At 37.3% G+C, this 26,185-nt stretch overlaps 1 protein-coding gene across 4 annotated transcripts in view; it reads right to left on the bottom strand.

Annotated features, from left to right (window-relative positions):
- The window catches only part of pimreg (PICALM interacting mitotic regulator), a 47,695-nt gene extending 21,947 nt beyond the window's left edge, over nucleotides 1-25,748 (bottom strand). Inside the window, exons 1-6 of one of the 4 annotated variants that reach the window (XM_026195735.1) lie at nucleotides 25,613-25,748; nucleotides 24,731-25,046; nucleotides 24,339-24,646; nucleotides 23,057-23,152; nucleotides 22,361-22,395; nucleotides 11,953-12,131 (exon numbers count right to left, since the gene is read on the bottom strand). In XM_026195735.1, coding sequence (XP_026051520.1) covers nucleotides 22,368-22,395; nucleotides 23,057-23,152; nucleotides 24,339-24,646; nucleotides 24,731-25,018 — 720 coding nt within the window. In that variant the 5' untranslated portion in view covers nucleotides 25,019-25,046; nucleotides 25,613-25,748 and the 3' untranslated portion in view covers nucleotides 11,953-12,131; nucleotides 22,361-22,367. Of the gene's footprint in view, nucleotides 1-11,952; nucleotides 12,132-21,992; nucleotides 22,257-22,360; nucleotides 22,396-23,056; nucleotides 23,153-24,338; nucleotides 24,647-24,730; nucleotides 25,047-25,612 lie in introns of those variants that run through there. The other 3 variants (XM_026195736.1, XM_026195733.1, XM_026195732.1) reach the window with 3 other exon arrangements.
- Nucleotides 25,749-26,185: the final 437 nt, after the last annotated feature.

Consider the following 26,185-nt stretch of genomic DNA (forward strand, 5'->3'; position numbering starts at 1 on the left):
ACCTTTGGTCTCAAACTGATATATATATATATATATATATATAGCACGCGCCTGGACCTAAGTTAACTTCCAGTCTGTGTTGTGTATATCGGTCTGGCTGCAGTGCCTTCTACAAACGCAGTTAAAGGCAAGCTGATGCGTAGACTGAAGTTGGGCTCAGGTGGTTGTGCTGCGGGATGTTTCCAATACATGTATTTATTTTTGGAGACTCGCCACAATTTTAAAACTGATCGATTTTCAAAAAGGCTTCGTTGAATAAACATGAGTAACGTTACGTACTGCACGTTTAATAATTACTAACATTTATATGTTTAAATATCAAAACGAGGCACAGGTGTTTTTATATCGCTGTATTTCTGAAGGAAGACTTGCATGTTATATGCCTGATAAAGCAGCGTGTGAGCGTACCAGCTCTGCTTTGTTTACAGCTGTTACTGGGGAAACCTCTATTTCTCGCACTTTATGTCTATGCTTTAAAACATCTCCTGCTGGCAAAGGATGAATTTACATTTTCATCAAGTCCGCCTGATCCACGCAGCAAACATATTTTGTTTGTTATCAAAAAATATCTACTCTAGAGGGACTTGGCTGTTGTTATTGATTCTATTTGGAAGTCTACCGGTTAGGTTAGGTCCACAAAAGCACGCGCGCGCAGTAACGTTTGTTTATGTTGTTGCCGTTGAAACTGTCTATATATATATATATATATATATATATATATATATATATATATATATATGTGTGTGTGTGTGTGTGTGTGTATAATGTATGTGTGTGTAAAATACATTTCTTTTAAATTTATAGCACAGTAATGAAGGCAGCAACATGTGGTAGATGGGACAGAACAAGAATCTTTCATTGTGCTAATGTATTATAATACGAAAGGGTATGGCTCCTATACAGCGTGCATCGCGTAAACACAACCAGTGCGCAGAATGATGCACTTGAAGCAACACAAAGTCACAGCGTGTAGCATTACTCATAGAAATATTCAAAACACCAAAGGAAGAGTATTATATGTGTTGTGTATTATATGTGTGCAATATTTTTAGCCTTTTCTTTTAACAGTTTTAAATATCAGTTATTGATAGAGAGTTTCATTGTTTTGACTGTAGTAACTAGGGCTGGGATGATACGCTAATCTGCCAATTCAATACTATCCCGATACTTGTGTGCTGATTCAATATATATTTATAATTAGCATTGTGATTATAGTTATATAACTATTGCAATTCATGACTTATCCAAATTGTCTGTAAAATGATGTTTGTTTCTGTAGATTTGAGGGAAAGATTAAAAACAAGGAGGTCTGGGAATGACTGAAGGGAACTGACAGCAGTGAGGGAAGGAAGTAGTCACCAGAATGTAAGTTCTTTGAGAATGTGTGCTTTGTTTATTACAAGTTGAGTTTTCATTTAAATGTGGCAATGTACACAACTGGTCAAAAGTTTTAAATATATTTTAAAAGTTTAATTTATTTCTATAATGCACAGCTATATAGACCCTTTTACAGTTGGTAAACAAGGTGACGTATTTGTGTGGGCGGGGCTTAGCTGGAGGCAGAAAGATTCCCCTCAACAATTGAACAAACGGTAGCTAGCGAGTTTTCTTAGCTTGTTTTTTTAACAATGGTTGGAGAAAATCTGAGTATATCTGCTTTATCTGAATATTTAAGGTAACTCACTGTCCGGGACCGCGATAATTATTTGAAAAAGTTAACTTTAACGGACGGAACCAGATTGGTCGACCCGTACACAATCACTCATTGGATGGACGATCTGACAGGATTAAGTTACCTCTGATTGAGTGGCCTGACATCTACACTTACCTGATAGAGAAACCGAGAAACTGAGGGTGTATAAATCCTTAGATTAAATAAAGAGTGACATTACAGTAAAATTATTATTAAGATGTAAATATTTTCTAGAAATAAAAATTCTGAAGACTGGAAAATAATTATAAACTTTCTGTATTTATTCTTTCTTACCATGTTCTTAAATTCCAGTCACAATTAATCACAACAATGTATATAAAATGTTCTCCGTCAATTCTGGCAACCAACAACACAACAAGACGACATTTTAAGCTCCTTGAGTAGCCGACCCTGTGTTGGTTTGTATTAGCCGCCTCCAGTTTTCCGTTTGTTTTGCCTCCAGCTAGCGCCGTGACGTACCTGTGACGTCCGCGCAAAAGGGGTCTATATGGAGATACTTCAGTTTTAAGGCGTAGGGCGAACGGCAGGCAGATGTCTACTGTAGGGCCCAATGAAACGCGGACGGAATCGCGGAATCCAGTCATAAAAATGGAATTTACAGTTTAACGCGGAATGTCACGGAATTGGTCAAATTTTAAATGAATTAATCAAAAGTCGGTCATGCACTTACATCAAATCGCGAAATGGACTAATATCTGCAAATATTAACCCGGAAAAGTCTATTTAAATATGAATCCTGCATGTTCTGCGTGTCTGTGTCAACAAATGGAGCAGAAGCGCGTCTTCATTCATTAAACACGGAAGCTCGCATAACGCTCGCGCTGATTTCATTGTCTTTCCTCTCTCTAAATAAAGACGTGAACACATGAGGAACATCTCCAGAACTGCACTGAGAGTCACTTCATGAGCATCTGACCGTTTGATTTGAGTAAGACTAGCTCATATCACATCATAGACTGTGGTATCACATACACAGAACTGTAAAGGTAAACCCGTCAAAATAAAAGTATTTGACAGAAATCTATAAGGAATAATTTTATAAGGAATAATCACACAACATTTCTCCCACATTTTATTTTTAATAGTAAATCCCCTTTGTTTACCAAAAAATAAAGTTTGCTTAATTTTAAATAATTAAAAGATAAATTAAAAGAATGTTTTATGCCTTCATTTGATAATCAGAAAAATTTAAATACACAGAATTTCTGAAGGGAAAAAAAACATTTCACATAAGGCTATTTTAAGAATTGTTTTTAACTAATTAAGTTGTTTTTATGCATTTAAATAATTCCACATGCTAAAAAACAGAATTAGGTAACAATAAAACATATGGTGAAGAAAAAAATAAAATGTTTCAAAGGCCCCTTAACATGTAATATTTGCCATATTTGTTTTTGTAAACAAAATTTTTCCTGTAAAGATATCGAGATATATATATCGTATATCGAGATATAGCAAAATATATTGAGATATATTTTTTGCTCCATATCGCCCAGCCCTAGGACGTTGTTTACTTCATTAATGTGTTTTACTGTGTTAATGGAATAAGGATGCGAGTAGGATTCAGTATTCGGTTTCGGCCAAATCTTAAACCGTGGATTCGGTATTCGTCCGAACCCATAAAATCTAGATTCGGTGCATCCCTAAAAAAAAAAAATTGCATGGTTTTGCAGCGTACAGTGTCACAAACAGAATGAGATGATCCACAGGAAAAAAAAAAGTGAATGAAAGATAGGCGAAAGATGGTATATTTGAATTCTGGCGCTCTCTCGTGACGCACTCTGATGCACCTGTCAGCTGATGGAGGTGGAACTTATAGCAATCACCTTTTTCTTAGTTTGTTTTATTTTTCTACAGTTTTTATATATGTGAGAGCGTGTTTTATGCTGAATTACCATTTATTTAATGATTACCATTTGTTTGAGTGCAAATTAGCCCAAATCAGCTCGCTATTACTGTATGATCACGGCTATTCAAAGTGAACGTGTCAATATGAATAGAGAGAGTGGATTATTTACTTTATGGCGCAATTGTGTTATAACCATCTGTATAAGTGGCCATCAGCACATCAGCACTTATTTGCATTGTAATTAATTGTAAATGCTGCATTTCTTATTTTTCTTAAATTATTCTTATTGTATTTTTCTAGTGCTCAAATAAATCACTTATGATGTCTAAGTTTCTGTCTAATGTTTTAAAATTGAAAAAAAAAAACTATGCAGTGGTATGTTTAATGAATAAATAGTTTGTAGAAGCCTTCAATACAGTTGGTAAATATTTGTTATATCTGGGGGGTGGTGGTGTAGACATAGTCTCATAAAAATATTCAGATTTGAAACAGAAACTCATGAGACATGTGACTTTCAACCCATTACTTTTCTAGATTTGTAATGTGATGATTTCATGTATTTTTATATCAATTAAAAAAATATTTAAGTGTGGTAAAAAAAATTCAAGGCACTTCAGTGTCTATAACTTTTTATATTTTTGAGCATTATCAAATCTGGTTGATAAAAAGTAAAGACCAAAGGGTTTTCTTTCCAAAGACACCAACATTATGTTTGTAACACACTGAAGTAGGAATTATAAGTTAGGTAGAGCACTTTCAGCTGTGAATCCCATAATGGGGGGTCAGGTTAACAGGTTAAACAGGCCGGGCGGGATTAATAGCCTCGGACCTGCAGCACCGAGGCCAAAATAGTACTGCGTTTCCACTGTCAGGCCAGAAGCTCAGCTGCACTTAAGTAAAACCCACTCTTTACACGACTCTCAGGAACAACGTTATGCAATCCCATAATTTCACCAACAAAGAGAAGCTATCAGAAAACGAATAAGTGACTGGAACTAGCGTGTTCACAAAACGAACATGAAAAAAGTGTCCGTTTGTTTGAATGCTTTGTTAAATATTTAAATCTAAAGCATCTATAATTATACATTGATCATAATAAATTAATTTTCAGGATTGAAAATGAGTCACACAGAAATAAAGTAGTATGAACATAGCCTGCTTATTCAGTTGAGTCTGTTTCTGTGTATGTGTAGTCACAGTAGCCTATATCCATTTCTATATTCTTTATAAAAGCTCCTGAACAAAAACCTTTATTATATTTTAATGACATAGGTTATGCGAAGCAAACACTTGAGATGAGACTTATGACAGATAAAATATGTTAATAAATAAATACACGATTGTGATACAGAATAAGAAGCTGACATTTTATTTCTTCAAGCAGTCACATTTACCAATGTTTACTATTGTAATGTTAATGTCTAGCATGTACTCATTGACTAACAATAGTCTTTTATTTCTGCCTTGTATGGTGATTATAATCCACATCGTATCAAGATATTTCAAAAACTTGCTGCTGACTGAAAGTGAGTTTTGAGCTCCACTTAAGGGTTTGGGTGCCTGCTTAGCATCAGTAACCACGCCCCTCCAACTGACAGTGGACAGGCTGTCAGGGTGTTTGCGAGCATTGACAGCGCGTGAAAGTAGGGATGGTGAGGAGGTGCATTTTTGGTTGTGGCACTCACAAAACACTTTCCCATTCCCTAAAATTCCTTCATTACGGTCCAGATTAGAGCTGCAACTAACGATTATTTTTTGTCAACTAATCTAACGATTATTTTTTCGATAGGTCGACTAATCTAACGATAATTTTTATTACAATAAATAATTAATTTAATGTTCTTTTTTTAATTAGCTAATGAATCCTTTGGAGAACTTTACAAAAAAAATATAAGTACAACTTCTAATATAATATTTCAACCTTTATTCATTTTCAACCAATGTGGTTGAAGTTTTTACAGTATAAAATAATAAAGAAGCAAAGAAAACGATTTTACTATTGTAAATATGAGTTTATGATAGCGTTTATAATTAAACCACAGTAGCCATAAATTTACAGTCGTCTGAGACGTCATGAAATGTTCTTTAGCATCACAAACCATAAAATGTAGTCAGGGTTCTGCTATGGTTTAGCATGGTTTCCAGAGATCTGGAGCTGATTCGGGGTAGCTCGGTGGTTTGTGACTGTTGTCTTGCGGCGCGCTGTCTTTTAAGAGGCCGTTCAAATATCACGTCATTTCCAATGTAGGCGCGCAATAAGCGCGCTCATAATGGAAGCGGCGCGGTCGCGACGCACTCTTTTTTTCCAGGCGCGTCCACACCGCATAGAGTTAAAGACATCTCAACTTTTTCTGAATGCCGCAAGCGCAAGAATATCAGACCTGAACCAGGAAGTTGGTCACCAGATCACACGGTAACCAGTTAAACCGTAACCGGAGAGCGCCAAGATGTTTTCCTCTGAGGCGCTCGCGCATCGCAGTTGTGCTGCCGTGGTACACCATGTCGGTTTTGCAAAGGGAACAAAGGGCCGTTTTATTTGTCCTTGTCCTCACGTCGACGTGTTGTTGCAGCACTAGTCCAGATGGCTCGAAGTTTTACATTTCGGGGAAGGAGGGATAACAGCAGCATTCCCACGGATGTGCTCAAAGTACTTCAGGCACAAATGCTTCAAAAATTGGACAGAACACGGAATGGGGTTTGTGAGATATCTGTCATTAACAGTTAATGCGGTCCCGTCAGTGTACAACATTTGGTACCTCACAAAGTTTGACGGTAAATGGGGCTGCAGGCAGTGTTTCAGGCGGCGAGCAATCCCAATCCTCAACAACTGATTGTAAACTTGCGTTGGTCCCACTTTATTAGGTGGCCTTAACTACTATGTATTTACATAAAAAATAAGTACAATGTACTTATTGTGTTCATATTGTATTGTAAAACACTTTTGCTGCTATTGAGGTGGGATGGGGTAAGGTTAGGGAGAGGGCTGGAGGTATGGGTAAGTTTAAGGGTGGGTTAAGGTGTAAAGTATGGGTCAACAGTGTAATTATGTAATTACAGAAATTAAATACAGATGTAATTACGTGTAGTTTTTAAAAACATAAGTACAATGTAAAAACATGTACACAATAAGTACATTGTACTAAATCATTAATTAAAATGTAAGTACATAGTAGTTAAGGCCACTTAATATAAAGTGGGTCCCTTGCGTTTAGATCTGCCTCCATTTCTGAATGAAACACCTACTTTTCTAGATCCAATCAGGTACTAGTTGGAAAATAAAGCGACGCCCACTATTTTCCCTCATTTAGTATTCCGTTTCTCTCGGAAATACATCACAACACTGGAGAAAAGTCGTTTGCAACTTCTGATTCAGGCTGACTTTAAGAAGTTTTTAATGCTGCTTTTATAGCTGTTAGCTTTATGAAATTATCTGCAGTGCTGACACTCTCCAGACATGCAGAAACAACACCCTTGTTCATAACCACTCCTCTAACCCCAGCTGGCCCTCTTTGGCCTAAGGTTTTCGTCAGGCCAAAAAACCCAGGCCGTTGGCACCCACGAGGCTAGTGTTTCCCCCTCGTGGACAAATTTCTTGTGTATTGGGCTGATTATGAAATTTGTGTCATACACACTGCATGCATACCCTAGCTTATGCATAAAAAAGTATGCAAAGAAGTATTTGAAAGAAATTGCAGTTTTGTGTAATTTTGCAACTTGAGCAGACTATTGTGAGTACAATTCACTCTAAAAAAACATATCACAGTCATAAATACAGTGGATAACTGTACGTGTTCATTTGTTGTTGCCTTAAAGCAATATTTTTTCCCAGAATTTCATAACCACTTATCAAACACGCATACTCCTCCCTTTGAAGCTAATAAAGTATATAGAGTTCTAAGGGCGAAGTCATGGCCTAACAGGGAACTACACAGAGACCAAAATGCATATGCAACCTTTTGCAATGACATTGCGACCATCATTTTTTTGAGGTCATTTTTGTACCTTTTGTATGCTTTAGGCAATATGCTATGATTTACTATGAGCATTTATTAAAACATAAATGTGTATTTTAAAAACATTTTATAACGTGCTCTGAGCATTCAACACATCAAGTTGGCTTCAGCCCTGCAATGCGGCAAAGCTCAACTGAGTTGCTGGTTACTCGCGCGCCGTGTTCAGTGCACATGAGAGAGCCACGTCTCACGGACATCAACACTGAACCGAGCTCTCCTTCAGGACGTTCGCGTCCTCCTGCACCTGAACGAACAAATACAAATCGCAGTTTAAACAAACAGAAAAGGATGCGAAAGAGCTTAATTCAGCACCGCAGTGTTCTGGTGTTCAGGGTGCACGCAAAGACACGTCTCAAAGTCTTCTTGCTTTTGTACCGACAAATACATACTAAATGTGTCAAAATACCTGTCTTATAAAGTGTGTTCGAAAAGTCTGTGGTTATGTCTTAAGTAAAGTAAAGAGTTGAGAAAGAAATCGGATGTGTATCATTATAATGGATGCACTGTCTCTTAAAGTGGCCGTGCCTAATTTACTAGCTCTGCTGTCAGTGTCTTTAATGTATGAAAATGAAAGTAAATCACTCACTGCTCTTGACTGAATTACTTTGTAGTTTTATGTAGCAGAAATGAGTCAAATCAGACAAATCAAAGAGTCTATCAGAGCTGTGTGCATTGAAACATGAGCTGAATTCCTCAGGAAGTCATAAATCAGTTCTAGTGCCACAAGAACCAAGCAAGATAACCAACCAACCAACTTGTTCACACAACAGCTTTCAACATTAACACCAATAGAACAATTATTGACAATTTTAATTCGAAGAAGAGATTGTCAAATTTATTGTTCGTGATTGGAATGCAACGCTGGACATCACATGTAAACCCAGGAGATCAAGTTAAATACTTGCATTGACTTCCCCCCCCAGCCAGTGAAACCAGACTGAAATTCCTAAGGGGGAAGGGCTTTAAACCTTTGTCTTCACAGAAAAGTCCTTTGCCAGAGAATGGCAAAGAAACCCTTTTTATACATTATATATGGACCAGAATGAACTCAAAAAAGACTTATGAATGAATCATTCTATTGCTTAACTCCATATTCATTTACGTGTAACCCACACATTTGACTATCATGTATAATCACTTATTGTGTATGTCTTTTGATAACTATAGGATACATAGTCATGTCTAGTATTGAAATAATCGCATTTTCTTGCTTGATATTGTCCTGACAATCATTTATTTGTAAAATATATCATAATCATGTTATAGGAATCATGTCCAAAATTAGACCCTGTGAGGCAAGAACCACATGCTTGGTAAGATAAACAATGATTTATGATACCCCAGACCCCAGGACCATATCTGATTGGTCAAGGCAACATTTGAGGGGTGGCCAACAAGGAAGTTTAAAAACTTTGGACACGATTAAATTTGGCTTTTAGTTCTAGTCTAGCTGCTGCCATTAGCCATGTCGGCTTTTAGTTCTAGCATTGCTTGTGCTATCAGTCATGCCTGCTCTTAGCTTGTAGCTTTGCTACCTAGCTTTAGCTTGTAGCATCTATCCATGCGGTTAGTCATCATGGTTCTTTGAGCGCGGTTCCAGCGTGCCTGCCTGCTGCTGCTGCTGAGTTAAGTTTTGTAACGTCGACCTCGTCTGCGCGTTTGAACTCCGACCAGCCACACAACTCCAGCTTCAGCCAACGCCCAAGCACGGGCTCCCCAAGACGTCACTTCAGCCAACTGAACTTCCAGCCAATCAGCGACACCGGGATACCCCTTTCAACTGGAGTCCCTTTCACAGGAAACTAAGGCAACGTATCCCCAGATATTTGTTGTGCTGGTGTATCTAATATAATTTTAGTCACATTGAGGAACTCAATGCAAGGGCTAATTACGTGATTGATGGTTGTTCATGTCTATGCAATTTAACGTATTGCTGTAAACTTGGGATTCCATATTTCCATTCTCTTAAACTCATCTTTCCCTAACTTTCGATATTCCTGCAACTTGTGTGAATGTGTGTGTGCGTGCGTTTATGTGTTAGATTAGTTTATATGTCTTAGATTTATCTAATAAAGCCTTATTCATATTGAAAAGAGAAGTATCTTGTGTTTTGTGCTTACAAGTTAATGTCTTAAGCTGCCGATCTTGTTACTGTGCTAATTGATAGTGTTTCACTATAGTTTGGATATTAGTATCCAGCGCAGATTTGATGTTAAACGGCTAGTTCACTGAATCGCAGGGCGTCTCCGTGACCAGCCGTGAAACAGTGATTCTGTTCAAATTCCCTTTAAAATCTTAAATGATTCCCTTTGAGCTAAATTGACCTGTTTCCCTTACATTTAACAAGAATTTATCCACAGTCAATCCAGAAATCAGATATAATTGATTAAATTGTTTTACTGGTGGGTGCAGGACACTACTTCATTTATGTAAGTGAGTATAGAAAAAAAAATACAGCGAACTGTGAAATATTATACCTAAAAATTCTTCATACTGTAAACCAAGGGTTTTTCAAACTGTGGGTCGCGACCCACTTGTGGGTCACAGAATGGAACAAGGTGGGTCGCACAAAGTCACTTGGCTGCAGCTAAATTTGCATTTCAATGACACACACACTCACACAGTTCAGAAGTCTAGGGCTGCACGAATGTGACGAGTGGGGCGGGGCCGAGAGCCGTGGGAAGTGAGTGAGGCCTGTGGAGTGATTTGGAAATGAGCGACACCTGCGAAACTCACTGGTCTCGAGAACCCCGGAGGAGATTGGAAGGATACAAAAGATGAGCTACGACAGTGAAGGACGAGAGAGGATATCCTTAGTGTGATATTCAAATTGCAATTAAGTCCGCGTGCGTTGCGTGTTCTGAAGCGAAGGTCTTGGAGTAATGTCATTAAAAGGTTCAAGAAATCTTTTGAAGATACTGCTGAATTTTTTTTTTTTAAATGAGACACATCTGTTTATTATAACTTTTACCTGTTTCACAATTATTTTAATCTCCAAACTGTTTTAGATAGTTCTGCTTGGCTTCACACACGGAAGGATTATGAATGCATTTTCTGCAACAAAACACAGCAGAACAGATTGCAGTTCACTGGAGTGAGCCTGCTTCACGTTTTTATGGACACTACATATTTTAACGTCTGTAAACAAAAATTTAAAAAAATTAAATGTAGCAACAATGGGATGTACAGAATAATTAACTCAAATGATATATAGGGAATTTGAATAATTAATCAGGAATATGATTAATATATATATCTCATATGACAGTTACAATAAATTTTATTGATTATGAAAAATAGCTCAATTGTCTATAATAGCACAGGGCACTGTAATTTACTCATTAATATGTCAATATTCCATTCTTCATATCAATTATTGTGATATCTCTTACTGTAAATCAAACAGTGGTTTGTCCAGCAAACCAGATTGACCTATCAATCTTCAATAAAGTTATCACTTCTTATAGTTCAAGGAAAAATATTCTCTGGCCATGAAAACATTATCCTATCCTTATGATAAATTTAGTTTCTAAATTTAAAGCTTGTAGCTAAAGATCAGACATCTCAGTGACTCGTAATGTGAGCAGGGTGGTGGAGACAAGAATCATGAATATATGGGTTTTAATAATTGACTAATAATACATCGAAACTACAAATCACACAGAGTAAATATGCGTACGACAATACAGACAGTAACCTTTGTACAAGACATAACGGAATCCAAATAAGGGAGAGAGAGAGAGAGAGAGAGAAAGAGAGAGAGAGAAAATGAATGAGATCACAGAATGAGCTCAGGTATGGAAATCACAGTCAGTAACCCTTCTCAGCCAACAACGGATCAAATCATAACAACACTCTTGCATGGCCCAGCGTGCGTGCGCTGGTCCTTTTGAAAACAGCGTGCGTGTGCCGGAGGCCGTGTGACACGCGTGTGAGCTGCGCTGGATCTTGGCGTGAGCGTGGAGCAGCGGGAGCGGGCCTTTGTTCTGAGAGCAGCGTGTCCGTGAACGAAGAGCGAGAAGAAGAGAGAGAAGGCGGACCTTGTTCGGTCGATTCTTATGGCTTGGAATGGTTCACGCCTCTTTTCGCGTGACCAACCAATGAACGTGCGCGATCTGAAGCGGAGGGAAAAGTTCCTTTGTCTCTGTGGAGACACCCACCCTAATGATTAAGGGCTTGTCAGATTTCATCAGGGATATTCTAGCAAGTTCGTAATTCCAGAATAATAATTTTTTCATTACTTTGCTTTAGATAAGTGGGTCTGTCAAAGCATGACGATTACAAGAACACCAAACAGTACATATATATAACTGATAGAAACACGAAGTTACATTCAAATGCAGAATTACACACATTTAAAGATTAACACACGCTAATAAATTGCAGATAGTCCCAATTTATATGGGAAACATCTAATGTACCAAAAAGAAATACATAATACATTTAGAAAACATAAAAACAAAAGGTAATAGTTTAGAATGCATTGGGAAAAGAAACCAGTGACTTGGCTTTTCTCCTGTCCTGTTGCCCAGCGGGGTCATAAAGTTTATATGAGCTGCAAAGGAGTGGGGGTTACATAAACATGACTATTTGAGAAAGAGTTAGAATGAGGAGAACATTTCCACTTATAAGTCAGCACTTTAACCATTTACCCAGGATTAACCATTTTTATGCAATACACAAACATTCAAAATACGTATTAATAAGGACTTACAAAAGTAAGGAACTTTAAGAAACGTTTCTTTTTGTGTGTGTGTGTTAAGGAATTTGGGGGGGTTTCAGGTCTCCTTTGAGGCTCGCATGGGTATCGTAAAATAATTTAAGTCCAGCCAGGCTGGCGCCAGGCCAGGCATTTAATGCAAAAAGGGTTTCATTTGTATGCCTGAATTTAACCCATGAATCGATGACCTGCATATCTGTTACATAAATATTAGTAGTGCAATTTTTCAGGTGTACTCTAAAATAAAATGGTTATTTTTCTTAAATACTTAATTTTTGTCATCAAACTTTTGAGTAAGATTAGGCTTAAAGTAATGTCAACCTTTTTTCTTTTTCTTTTTTTTGGTGGGTCGTGAAATAGATTACACTTGTCTAGGTGGGTCGTGGAATGGAAAAGTTTGGGAACCACTGCTGTAAACTACCAGTGAAATTGATTTAAAAAAAAAAATAGGGACCTGACCATGTTTTGCTTAAGTGTTTCTTTCTTTAATTGCTAATGCAATCTTTTCACACCACAGACTGAACAAAATTAAGCCTTGCTTGCTTGGTAATTGTACAACAAAGTATAGATAGTTGTGTAAATATTGTCATACTGACAGTTTTGGTTGATTCCATTACATAATTTTCTATCAACCTTATCTGACATTATCAAGAGGAAGTTGTTCTGACACAGTTTAACTCGGACAGGTTTCTGCAGGGTTTAATCAGTCAAATTTAAGACTTTTTAAGACGTTTTCATGACTATTAGGGTTTGAATTTATGACCTACACGAATTACGATAAATAACTTCAATCATTAAAATTCCTTTCAAAAGTATTTTTTTATTATTGACTTTCATTTCGAATAATAAAACTTGTTACTTTCAGAGTTATTCTATTATGTCTGAAGATTAAGAAACTGAAGCCTTCGCCTTCTTTTTCTTGAGTATCAATAACACAGGAACACTTAACAATTGTAACATTGTAAAGTAACATTGTAAATTAACAATTATTTTATGGCATTACTTTCCAAAATAACAAGTGTTATTGGTGTTTGGTCACAGTATTCAACACCCACAGGTAGGGCCGTAGCTGGAGTTTGCGGGGCCCCACTGAAGGTTGTACCAGTGGGCCCTGTTTGAAATTGTTTCATTTGTATGTTCGTTGATTTTTATTTATTTTTGCTATTTACACAATGTTTAATTTTTTTTTTTCAGGTTTTCAGGTGTCCAGGTACAGAAACCGAATAATTAAAATGTAAAATAGCACTGGATAATCTTCAATGTAAAAATTAAATATACAAATCAAACCAAAATTTATTCAGACACTTCGAACATTTCTCACATTATTGCAGTTTATTTGCTATTGCTTCTAAAATGGTTATAAAATATGACAAGAATTTAGGGTTAAACTGTCAGAACAAATTTGTCTTGATAATAAGAAATGTATACGTAATGGGTTACAATCAACCAAAACTACAGAACTGTTATTATGAAAATATTTACACAACTATCAATACTTTGTTGACCAATTACCATGCAATGTTTAGTTTTGTTCAGACTGTGGTGTGAAAAGGTTGCATTAGCAATTCTGAAAAAAAATGCATGGTGCTTTATAAAGTGCTGAATAATTTTTGTTCTCAATTTTATAGATAGATAGATAGATAGAACATTTATATCTATCTATTTCACTAGTAGTTCACTGTATGAAGATTCTTTGGGTATAATATGTCACAGTTTGCATATACTCACTTACATAAATGTATTAGTGTCCTGTACCTACTAGTAAAATATGTATATCAAAAATTATATCTGGAGTCTGGATAATTTTTGGTTTGACTGTGCATAAATTCTTGTTAAAACTACAAAGTAATGCAGTCAAAGGGAGTGAGTGATTTTTCTTTCATTTTCTTGGATTAACATTATAGCAGCTAGTAGCTAAATTAGGCGCGGTCACTTTAAGAGACAATGAACGCATCTTTTTCCTCAGCTGTTTACTTTCACTTAAGACATAACTGACAAATAACTGAAAAAAAAAAAGTTTTTTTTCGAACATACTTTCTAAGGCGGGTATTTTGACATATTTTGTATGTATTTGTCGGCACAAGAGCAAAAAGAAGCAAATTCGGTTTACAAGCGTTTTGAGCCGCCTTTCTCAGCGTGAGCCCTGAACACCGTGGTACTGAATTGGGCTCTTTCACATCCTTTTGTTTGTTCAAAACTGCGATTAGTATTTGTTGGTTCATGTGCAGGAGGGACTGTCCGTGATACCGCGGCTCTCTCTCCGCACCGAACACAGCGCGCGAGTAACCAGATATTCAGTTCAGCTTTTCCGCATCTTGTGTTTGGATGCTTGATACCGATTGTTAGCGACGGGCTTGAGCCAGCTACTAAACGCACGGTCTTCGAGCCATAGATCGTTAAAGGTACATTTTCCCATTGTGATAGCCAGGATGATTTCAATTAAGCTAAGCAGTGACTCAGTATGATACAGTATGTTCGGAGTTCGCGCGGGTTTCAGTGAAAGTCCTTCTGACAAGTCTGTATGCTGCCGCATGGACCTTGTAGTTCCGGAACGCTATGATACCAGTGTGATACTACTCAGATTCATCATACAGAACTACAACAGGCGAAACAAAGGAACGCTGCGAGCGCATTTTTATGGAAGAACAAATTAATGGACTAGCATATCAATTTAAAACGTGGCTAAATGTTTTTTGTATGGGAAATCCGGACGTTTTTATGACTTTTATGGCCTTAAATTCTTATTGTTAAATTTATGACCCCGCGGAAACCCTGTCGGAGTTCTTGTCATATTTTATTATCAATTTCTAAACTATAGCAAATAAACTGTGATAATGTGAGAAAGTGTCTGAATACATTTTGGTTTGACTGTGTATTTTATTTTACAGTGAATAATATGCAGTGCTATTTTAAATTAGTTTCTGAAAAAAAAAAAAGTAAACATTGTGTAAATAGCACAGATAAATAAATAGAATGAACATACAGTAAATATTAAACCATTTCAAACAGGGCCCACTGGTACAACCTGTACCAGGGCCCCTCTAACTCCAGCTACGGCCCTGGGTTAAGGTAGCAAGACAGAGCAATGCACTGTGTGTACTGTAAGAATTGAAACAAGAAGGCATGTGGTTTAAAAGATGGCAAGTATAACAAAAAGCACATCTGTATGCAATACAGTTTCAGTATTATCCAGAACGGCTTACTATAAAAAATCTGTGCGACCAAATCATGTTTTGCGCCAGTAACTGAAAAAGTTAGTCCCAAGTGCCACCAGTGGAAAAGGTTAGTGTAGTTCCCTGCCAAATGGTTAGAGAGTTTGACTCCCAACCCACAAAGGTTGTGGGTTTGAGTCTTGGGCCGGCAATACCACGACTGAGGTGCCCTTAGCATGGCTCCGGACCCCCAACGCAACATAAATGGCTGCTCACTGCTCCGGGTGCGTGTATGTTCACTGCTGTGCAGAGGTGGGTAGAGTACCCAAAAACTGTACTCAAGTAAAAGTACTAGTCTTGAATAGTTACTTGAGTAAGAGTAAAAGAGTATCGGATAAAAAAAATCTACTGAAGTAGTTAGTTACTACAGGGGTTCCCAAACTTTTCAGACCGCGACCCCCAATATTATTGCTGACGACCCGCGACCCTCGACCCCCCTCCCCCTCCTCCTCTCTGTGTTTCCGTCTTGTGAGGATTTGCGATTTGGTTACAGAGCAAAAACAAAAAGGAACACAATCTCTAAGCCAGGCTATTTTATTAACAAATTATGGACAAAAACAAATACATCCATAACTGTGAAATGCTTACAGACAGAATACGAACAAGGTGCCTATAACACGCATACAACAATAACTTTGTATTCAGAAAAACGCCTTACATACATGTATGGATTTCCCAATCAGGACCCAGATTTGGTCAATGGGTGGAGCAGATAATTGTATATTTTTATAATTTTAATTTCATTTTTAAGATTACAAGTAAACAGCATTCAAGACTGCAAGAGTTCCAATCTATATGGGCCTTAGTACTCTTTTGGATGTTTTTTTTTTTTTTTTTGTGATTGCGTTGTTTGTGTAATATGTGCTAAATTGTGAATAATAAAAAAAAAAAAAAAAAAAAAAAAAACGCCTAATGTGATGGATGGGCGCTGTGCGCGGTGCAAAGCACGTCCACTCTAGGTTTAATTTTGGAGATCGCCACCCGCGGATCATCTTCCACGTTAAGCCGTGACCTGTGTTTATTCTTAATGTAAGTCAGCGCGGAGAATGTCTTTTCACATAAATATATTGAGCCAAATTGCAAGAGGACATCCAACGCGGCTTTCGACAACTGTGGATATTCCAGCGCGACAGAAACCCAGAACTCATCCAGCGTCTTGCCGTCAAATGCAGTCCTCAGGGTTCGATCGGTTGAAAGTTCTATCAGCGCATCTTCCATATCTGACACCAGATGATTTGCCGTGGTTACATTAAATGGTGACCTTATCCAGTCATATCGGGAGCGTCTCCTTCAGGGAAATACTTATGAAAGTGATCTGGATAAATCCAGATTAAAAATTATTTTTTCATTGTGCTCACATAGCTATTAGATGGTGAAAAAATTACAGAGGGATTTATGGATATCTACTTATGTTATCCTGTAAATCAGAATATACTATCAATCAATAGCCTTAAAAAATGATTTTCGCCATGTTTTTTTGTAATAAAATGTTATATAAATCAGGCTAGGAATAATATATTTACAAATCCCTCTGTAAATGTCTTCATAATATAACTAGGTACAAGACTGGAAAGTTTGGTGTATATAGGTGCTACTAAAGTGGAGATTTCGTACTTGGAGTATGAGAGAAAGGTCATTTTGAGAAAACAGGCTTTAAAGATTTATCATCAGTCAATGAGATTGCGCATTCATCCCTTTTACTTTCGCGATTGGTTGCTGATAAAAAGGAAATGACCATATTTGGATCTGACAGCATTGTACAGTGAAGAGAGAGCTTTCCGGCCGTGCCTGTGATGAAAGAGAGCAGACAGAAATCGCGGATCGGCAGGATGATTTACAACGTTAACTTTTGTTGAATTCACGCAAAATCTACAGACGCAAACAGACAAAGTGTAATAAAATAAAGACCTAAATGTGTATTTCGGACTTTTTTTTTCACCATCTCGAATTAACACATATATATTTAAAAAAAAAGTTTCTGTAAATCATCTCGCGACCCTCCGCTCCCCACTCTGTCGCGACCCCCACTTTGGGAACTACTGAGTTACTAGTTACTTTGGGTCATATATACTGAGCCTATTTTTATTTACATATAGATAAAATGTATGTAATGTATGTGTGTGTGTGTGTATAAATGTATATATTTCATCTGCCTTTACTCCAATTTATGTAATTTATTATAAAACCCTGTCTGTTTACTTAAGTAACAGATATAGGTGTCATGCCATAACATTTTAAATACGACTGACTTTATATTAAATGTGAATTTAACATTGAAAGTTAATGTGTTATAAATATTGCTACTAATCTTTCATTGTTCAGAAAGAGCGCAAATAACATTTACATTATTAAAGATCATTTTCACTGACAGTCTAGAGTTCAATCACTCTCAGAAACCATTAAAATCACTGAAACTGTTAACAATGTGAAATCAATATCTTAAATATAGATTCGTACACACATCTGCACTTTGTTGTTTCTGACAGGAGAATTCGCCAGAAAGAGGTATTCAGTCAGTGAGCGAGTGAAGGAAGCACCGGCATTTTAGTGATGACTCATCGGAACAATTCTGATTGGCAATTGCATTCAAAAACTCAACTGAATCGTGTGTGATTGGTTATAATGGGCAGCGCTGTAAAAACGAGTCAAATAATAGCCTTTGCAGATTTGCTTTCAATTCAGTGCAGTTCCATAGCCCCGTTTTCAACGCTGCTGATGTTCTTAAACGTTACAACTCTGAGTGAACCGCTTCAGACGCTCAGCGCATGCGGCAGGGAATTGAATGACTCATTCAAACTGATTCATGAACCAATTCACTCGTTTGCCAATTGGTTTGATCAAGCCTTTGAACAGAATTGACTCAAAAGAATAAATCATTCGCAAATGGGCATCGCTCATTGCCCAGAGAAGAGTAGACGGCGCGTTTGGAATAAACTGAAGCATTTATAACATTTATAGCATTAAGATAAAGTAACGAGAGGAGCGTCGCCCACAGTAACAAAGTAAAAGTACAGATTTTTCCCAAAAAATTTACTCAAGTAAGAGTAAAAGTACCCATTTTTAAATATACTCCGAAAAGTATTAGTTACCCCAAAAAATTACTCAAGTAAATGTAACGAAGTAAATGTAACTTGTTACTACCCACCTCTGCTGCTGTGTGTGTGCACTGATGGGTTAAATGCAGAGCACGAATTCTGAGTATGGGTTGCCATACTTGGCTGAATGTCACTTCACTTCACTGTATAACCTAGCATACATAGAAAAAAGAAAAAAAACTAAATATTTTGGGTTTTAGCCTATGAACTTACTGCTTAATTAACTGGCTACAAAAAAGTAATTTTTTCGAGTAGCTGGGACTAGGGCTGTTCGATTAATCGAAATAAAATCGCGATTTCAGTGTGCGCGATTTCTAAATCGCCTTATAGCATGATTTTCTGCAACCCTTAACTCCCGCAGTATGTTATCTGAACCAATCAGGATGCAGCGCACCAGAGTGGAGCGAGAGAGCAGAGCAGACTGGGCATATGCGTAACAGGTTCACACACTGTCTGTGATGCGTAGCCTTTTTTTTTCAAGCACATGTTAACGGAACAGAACGTTCACACTGCACACGATAAAAACATGAGAACAGAAAATGACACGTTTGACACGTTGTAAGGCAGCATATATCTGATCCTTATACAGTCAATGATCTGAACAAGCGCATCTGGTTTTGTTAACAGAGCAAAGGAAATCTGCGTTCGAGTCAGTGATGCGCGGGTTGATCCAAAATGAGCGGGTGCCTGCGGTTAAGAGTCATCCAATAATATTTTTTACGATAATTGGGTCGCGGTCGCATTTTTGAAATACATAGGCCTACATTTTATTGGCTGAATAACTGGCATGAAGATGACACACTAACTCAGTCTGCACATATGGAGGCAGCAAAGAAGACTGCATGGGGAGCAACGGCGCTGTTTTTGGTAAAACATGATTTTGACGGCTTCATTATGTTTTGTTTTATAGAAAACTGTTTTTAAAGATTTTTGTTTTTTATTAATTTGTTTCTTAATTTTGATCTATTGCCGCGTTTCCACCGAAATTACCCGGAACATTTGTACCAGGAACTTTTTTTCCCAGGAACTTTTTTCCCCCCAGACCTGTTGCTTTCTGCGTTTCCACCGCGGTGTAAAGTACCGGGTAGATTAGGCAAATAGACTGGTGACGTAGGTCTGCGCGCGTTTCTCAATACAATGTACCACTGATAAAAAAAAAAAAAAAGTACGCTGATTTTGGACGTGCATCCTTGGTAGTTGGTTCAGACTTTGTGCATTCGACTGAGGAATGTGATGTCTGCAACTACGCAAGTCCGGTAAATCTATAAACAGCAGCGTAACTATATACTATATATATGATACTTGATAACTTCAGTCAGCTCGTCTTGGCTACTGCAATTTTCCCTACTGTATATTTACAATAAAACGAAATATGATATGAAATACCAATGCCTCCTTTCGTTTTCATTTAAGCATAATAACAACTGCAGAAATGTACTTAGTTCAGGGAAATGTGTATATGCAGCCATTTCAATGAAACGAAATATTATATAAATTTGCCTTATTTATTTTCATTTTAACATATAGATAAATTGAATACAGACCAAAGAAAACCTGTTAGATTTACCCCGCAGCTGAATTATATGTTATGTTTTAACCACTAAAGACACATCAGAGCCAGCGGCGCATATCAGAAGGTCTATCCCAGGAGAGGCTGCTCTCTGCGTATAAATGAGGACTGAGCTCCCGCTGATCGAGTGGAGCTCATCGTCTATGAGATCGGCGAAACACATTTTTAAATAGGCGCTGTCTTTATAAATAAACAACAGATTTGAGTTTCAAACAACTACATTCTCGCCTGAAATACTTTTAAAATTACATTTCATGACACAATAACAGTAATATTTTGAAAATGTTGATCCGAATAAATGGTGGTTGAACTCAACCAATGCTGCGTGAACTCAACCAATCAGCATGTTTAGCGCCAAAGTCCCGCCCCCGAAAGTTCCGGAACTTTAAAAAAGTACCACCTCGCCAGCAGGGACTTTCTGGGGGGCATTTTTTTACCCGGAACTTTTATTTAGTTCCTGGTTCCTGCGGTGGAAACACACCAAGTACCGGACCAAGTCCCTAGTTCCTGGGTAAAGTTCCTGCGGTGGAAACGCGGCTAATGTTTTATCAATCAGTTGCCCGTATTTAATAAATAAGCAAATATATAGCCTAGCAGAAAATGTAATGAGGCACCGACACGAACACTTGCATTGCATGTGAACTAAACTCAGCGTGTGCCTCAGATTTGAGAAATATATACGATATATATTAAAGACAGCTTGAAATGTCTACTTTTAAACGAAAATATTCAAACCAAAATAAAAGGGCTACTCTCTGATGATGTAATCCATTTGAAATGTGCATTTCTCTCTGGCGTTTATGGCGAGTCTGCATCGTCAACTTCATCTCAGCAGCGACACAGAAAACACCAGTTTATTACTAAACAATAAAAGGACTCCTTGCATATTTCCGAACCAGCAGGCCATTCTGGGTTGAGCGAGACCCCATGGAATGAGCGAGCGGATCGGAATATTCAGAAATGCGCTCTCTGCTCACGAGCTCGGATCAGAACAAACCCGAGCCTCACTGTCTGCTGACCTTGCAGAAACATACAAATAGACATAGCCAGACTAGACTATTTTAGTACAAATTAAGAGCTTACTGATGATTTTTTTTTATAATTCTTGACAAAATTATAGGCTAATATATTAAGTTTTGTTGTTGTTGTTGTTTTTTTGCCTAGTTAGTTTTGCCTATGTTCCTATGGCCCAATGACGCTACGATGAGCATTTAACTGCTTTTTAAAAATGCGGGTCAGGAAGTGGGTCGGGTACAATATTTAATTTCTATTTTTTTGCGGTCCAAGTTGCGGGCAGGTTAGTTAAAAACATCAGTCAGGTGCGGGTTATTAATACACTGACCCGCATCACTGGTGCGAGTGGAAAGATTTGCACTAGCGCATGATTTTAATGTGCTTTCGCATTACAATAATGTGCTCTCATTGCAGCTTCTGTATACGCGCTGCAGATGGAGTGCAGTGACCCTTGGGCAATAAATATATTGGGCAAAACATATAACACCTGAGGCACCGCTACAGTGAGCTAGAGATAAAGCTCTCATTGGTTTTATTTTGGAAATGGGTTTAAAATTTAAACTGAATGCATTTATGACTGTAAAGCATGTGTGTGTCAAAATCGTGATTAAAATCGAAATCGCAAAATTGATCGAAAAATCGTGATAGGTTTTTTTTGTCCATATCGCACAGCCCTAGCTGGGACATGATATCATGATAATTTTCTGATCGGCCATGGAGGAAGGAAAATAGGATCTTATATGACACCATTTCAAAGAAAATAACTTATGAACTGTTCTTTACATAAGTACTAGACAAATAAGACTTAGTGGTATTTATAACAAGCAAAAGTTATGTGATTAGCATACATTTTTATCATAATGTGGAAAAGAGTACCTTTGACACTTGAACCATAATACATCTGTGTTATACAGGAAAAACCGAACCACAATATAAAAGTAAAATTATTGTGTAAAAAAAAAGAAAAAAAGAGAGGAAATGGACAAACAAGCAGCAGCCATTGTAAATTGAGTTTTAGTTTGTGATATACAAAAGTAAAGCTACTTAAGTATTTGGTGCAGGTTAAAACCTAAAACGTGCAATACAAATAAGCACAATGGAATAAATATTGCATTTTCACAAAATTGTAAAATACAAGAAAAACACTTCAGAAAGATACTTAAAAGAATTTACCTTAGCTTTACTCCATAAGACACTCCCTGAATCTGCTGCTTGCAGAACAGAAGAAAAAAAATATTAATTGACTTAAAGACATCACAAGTCTATATGCCTAAAAGGTTTATATACATATATATATATATTTTTTTTTTTTTTTTTTTGACTGCAAAAACGGATTTCAATCAGTCCTAAAATCCTCTTTTCCCATTTAGTTGGATTGATTAATAGTGGCTTCCCACCAAGGAATGAGAGCTTGAGTCATTTGAAAATCTTGGTGGTTGGAAAGTTATGTGTGGAATTCAAAGGGGGTTGGGAATGGGGTCCCTTCAGATAAGGAGTAAAGGCTATAAGATATTAACGGTAACACGTAATAAAACTGTCAGTCTCATCTGAGAGAACGAAACAACTTAAAAACCACAGTGTCTTAAAGATAGAATTTCTACAGTTAAGGACATCATCTTATTCAATTGTAATAAGTGCAACATGAAAGCTTTTTAAGGAGAGTTCGGTACAGGGCAGCTGCTGTCGTCCGTTGAAAAAAAAAAAAAAAAAAGAAGACACAAAAGAAGAGGCCCACCCTCCCAAACAGGAAACAGCCAAATGTCACGAGCAGGAACTAATATAATTTTATGCCTGAGTGAGCACATTTCACCCCATCTCAGGAAATGAAATTACAGAATGAGATTTGAATTGGGCTTCTGTTGCACTCACCGATGATCTTTCCCAAACGCATCATCAAAGGCTTGAGAGAGACGCTTCAGTCTCCGGAGGCCTTTGGATACACAATCCAGATCCTTATCAAATTGCCTGAGACAGAATAGAGAGGACCATTATGTGATACCATGTGTTCATATCTGCAGCACTGTCATCCCAAATGTTTTGGTTTGTTTGAACTCAGAGGGAGTGTCAGGCACATTAAATAAAGCATTAACTGCTTAAGTCATTTGTGCATTAATGCATATTAGAGATGCGAACCGTTTAAAACAATTCAGTTCGATTTGGTGAACTGAATGATTCGTTCACAAACCGGATATCCAGACTGCTTTGTTTTGAACTCTCTCACACAAAAGACACAGAAGAGAAGACAATGCTGAATAAAGTCGTTGTTTTTACTATTTTTGGATCAAAATGTATTTCCGATGCTTAAAAAAATTCTAACTGACCCTCTGATGTCACATGGGACTACTTTGATGATGTTTTTCTTACCTTTCTGGACATGGACAGTAGACCGTACAAACAGCTTCAATGGAGGGACTGAGAGCTCTCGGACTAAATCTAAAATATCTTAAACTGTGTTCCGAAGACAAACGGAGGTCTTACGGGTTTTAAACAATGTGAGGGTAAGTTAATAATTACATAATTTTGCTATCTGGGTGAACTAACCCTTTAATTTAGTTTAACAATGTATTAAAATAAACTAAAATAAAAAATAGAAACTATAAACATTTAAAAAATAAAAATAATTCAATTTAAATGCAAATATAAAAATAAAACCTCATTCAAAATAATATGAATAAAAACTATAAAAATACCTCAATGACACTAAAATAACAGATTTTTTTTTTCTATCTGGTGTAAATGTCTAAACATTTGGCTCTCTAACATAATCTATTATTTTTCCTTTAAAAAAAAAAGTGTGCTGTTGTTATACTGCATATATTGGCAAATACAGTCAATCATCTGGGTATTTAGTACATGAAGAAAATTGAATATTGTGCACAGTACACATACAATACTGCACAGTAACAGTTTGGTATTTGTCTTTCTGAACACCGGGGAGAAGAATAGATGAAAAGACATCAATGACTTATCCTGAACCACACGTTCACCCAATCAAATGTTCTCTAGAAAGTGAAAATCCTTTCCTCTGATATACTACCTGCAAGTAGCAAATACTAGTGCAAAAAAAAAAATTGTCATCAAATGTTTTAATTTAAAAAAAAAGTGTTTAACAAGCCAAATGGTATGTCTAAGTGCAGCTGAGAAGTCTCACCTCCTTCTGTTCATTGTGTTGGGTGATGCAAAAGGGCTTCTGAGTGCAGCCATTCGCACCAGCTGCCTCCTGGTGCCCATGGTCTTCACAGTCCTAACTGTAGAGTTACTGGCTTCCGGGGTACAGGCCCTTCGAGGAGTCCGCTTGCTGGTTGACCTTGGAGTTCGCCTGGGGGTGACGGTAGTACGAACAGCAGATCGTTTTGGGGTTTTTGATGTCCCTAAGCAATCACGTTCCTCACCATCTGACGTTCCACCAGGAGTCATGACCAGACACTCCTGCCGTGACTGTCTGCTCCTTTGAAACCTCTAATTAGAAGATAAAAATACATATTTTTAAACACCTGACTTGAATGAATCTGCATTAATGGATTCAAAGAAATGGAAGCACACCTGATAGACACTTCCAATGGAGTTTTTGGCACTGCGGGTCATTTTGTGGACAGCACTAGTCTTTTGGTTCATCTGTAGCGACTCCCATGTGGGGGTCTCAGAGATGTTCGCGTTGGATTGCACTGGTTTCAATGGCAGTCGCTTGCGCAGAGACATTCTCAATGAGTTCAGCGAACTGGAGGAGCGCATCTTCTTAAACTTCTGTGGCGCTTCCGGCGAACTGTCCGGTTCTGATTCATCAAGGACTGCATGCGACCTCCAGACCCCGTCAACAATCGTGGACGTCATAATGAGATCTCAAAGAGATGATAATTGCCTGTTTGCAAAATTAAATAAAATAATTATTTTTATATATATAAATATATATATATATATAAGGTAATAGATACTTGATCGTAAAAGTCTTTAATTAGTATTTATACAAGTTCATTTTTGCAGTATTTACGGTAACGCAATATTCTGTTAAATCGAACATAGTTTTCCCACTCTAACAAGTTTTTGCTGTAAACATTTGTTTCTGTGCAGAAAAGATAAGAACAAATAATTGTCACTTAAGATTTTTCCACGACTGTGGCTGTACAGCAGTATTCATTGTGAAGTGCTTACCTTCAGTTTGAAATGATAAACAAACTTATGATAAACTAAATCTGTATTTTTTTTTTACATTTGTAAAAGAAAAAAAATTAAACTAACGTACACATTACTCCAATATTTTTACGCATTTTATTTTTTTTACGCGGAGCAGTTTGAAGCACAGCACAAAGGTAGTCTGGAAAACTAACTTCTTTAATCAAAACCGTGCAATAAAGAATCAACAAACAGATCTATAACGTGAAATTACACTTATTATTACATTTCATCGACTTTAAAATTTAAACGTACCGTTGTTTTTCCACACTGCAGAGTCTGATGAAATCGTAGTATCCTGTGCTTTGTTTCTTGTGGCTGTTTGAATTCGGTGGACCGTTCCCTGTGGAAGAGAGACTCGCCCACTGTGTGACGTTCACCCACACTGATTGGCCGAAAGTGCCGTGGCGTCGCATTCGAAATCTGACGTAACGCGCGGTTTTTCCTTTTGGAACGCTAGCACAGCGCTTGCATTGATATGATAACCTTTTTTTTTTTCATAAAGCCCAGTTAAATTTCAGAAATCCCTTTCAGAAAGCTTGTTATTAATGAACTAACTATGAGTCTTCTAAAATGTATAATAATATGCCCAAAATATTCCCAAAACTGTGTGATTGATTTATTTTTGAGGGGCCTGTACCATGAAGCTAGCTGGCTAGTCAGGTAAGTTTTAGGTTAGTTTGCACCAATCCTGGGTTTTAGGTACCACTTAACCCAGTCGGCACATGAACGACCTTCAACGTTGAAATATGGTTGAAATAAGGTCAGTTGTGGTTTCAACGTTGAAACAATGTTGATTCAACGTTAAAGATGAACGGTTGAAAAACT

This window comes from Carassius auratus, chromosome 21 (assembly GCF_003368295.1).
Source record: "Carassius auratus strain Wakin chromosome 21, ASM336829v1, whole genome shotgun sequence".
NCBI classification, from domain to species: domain Eukaryota; kingdom Metazoa; phylum Chordata; class Actinopteri; order Cypriniformes; family Cyprinidae; genus Carassius; species Carassius auratus.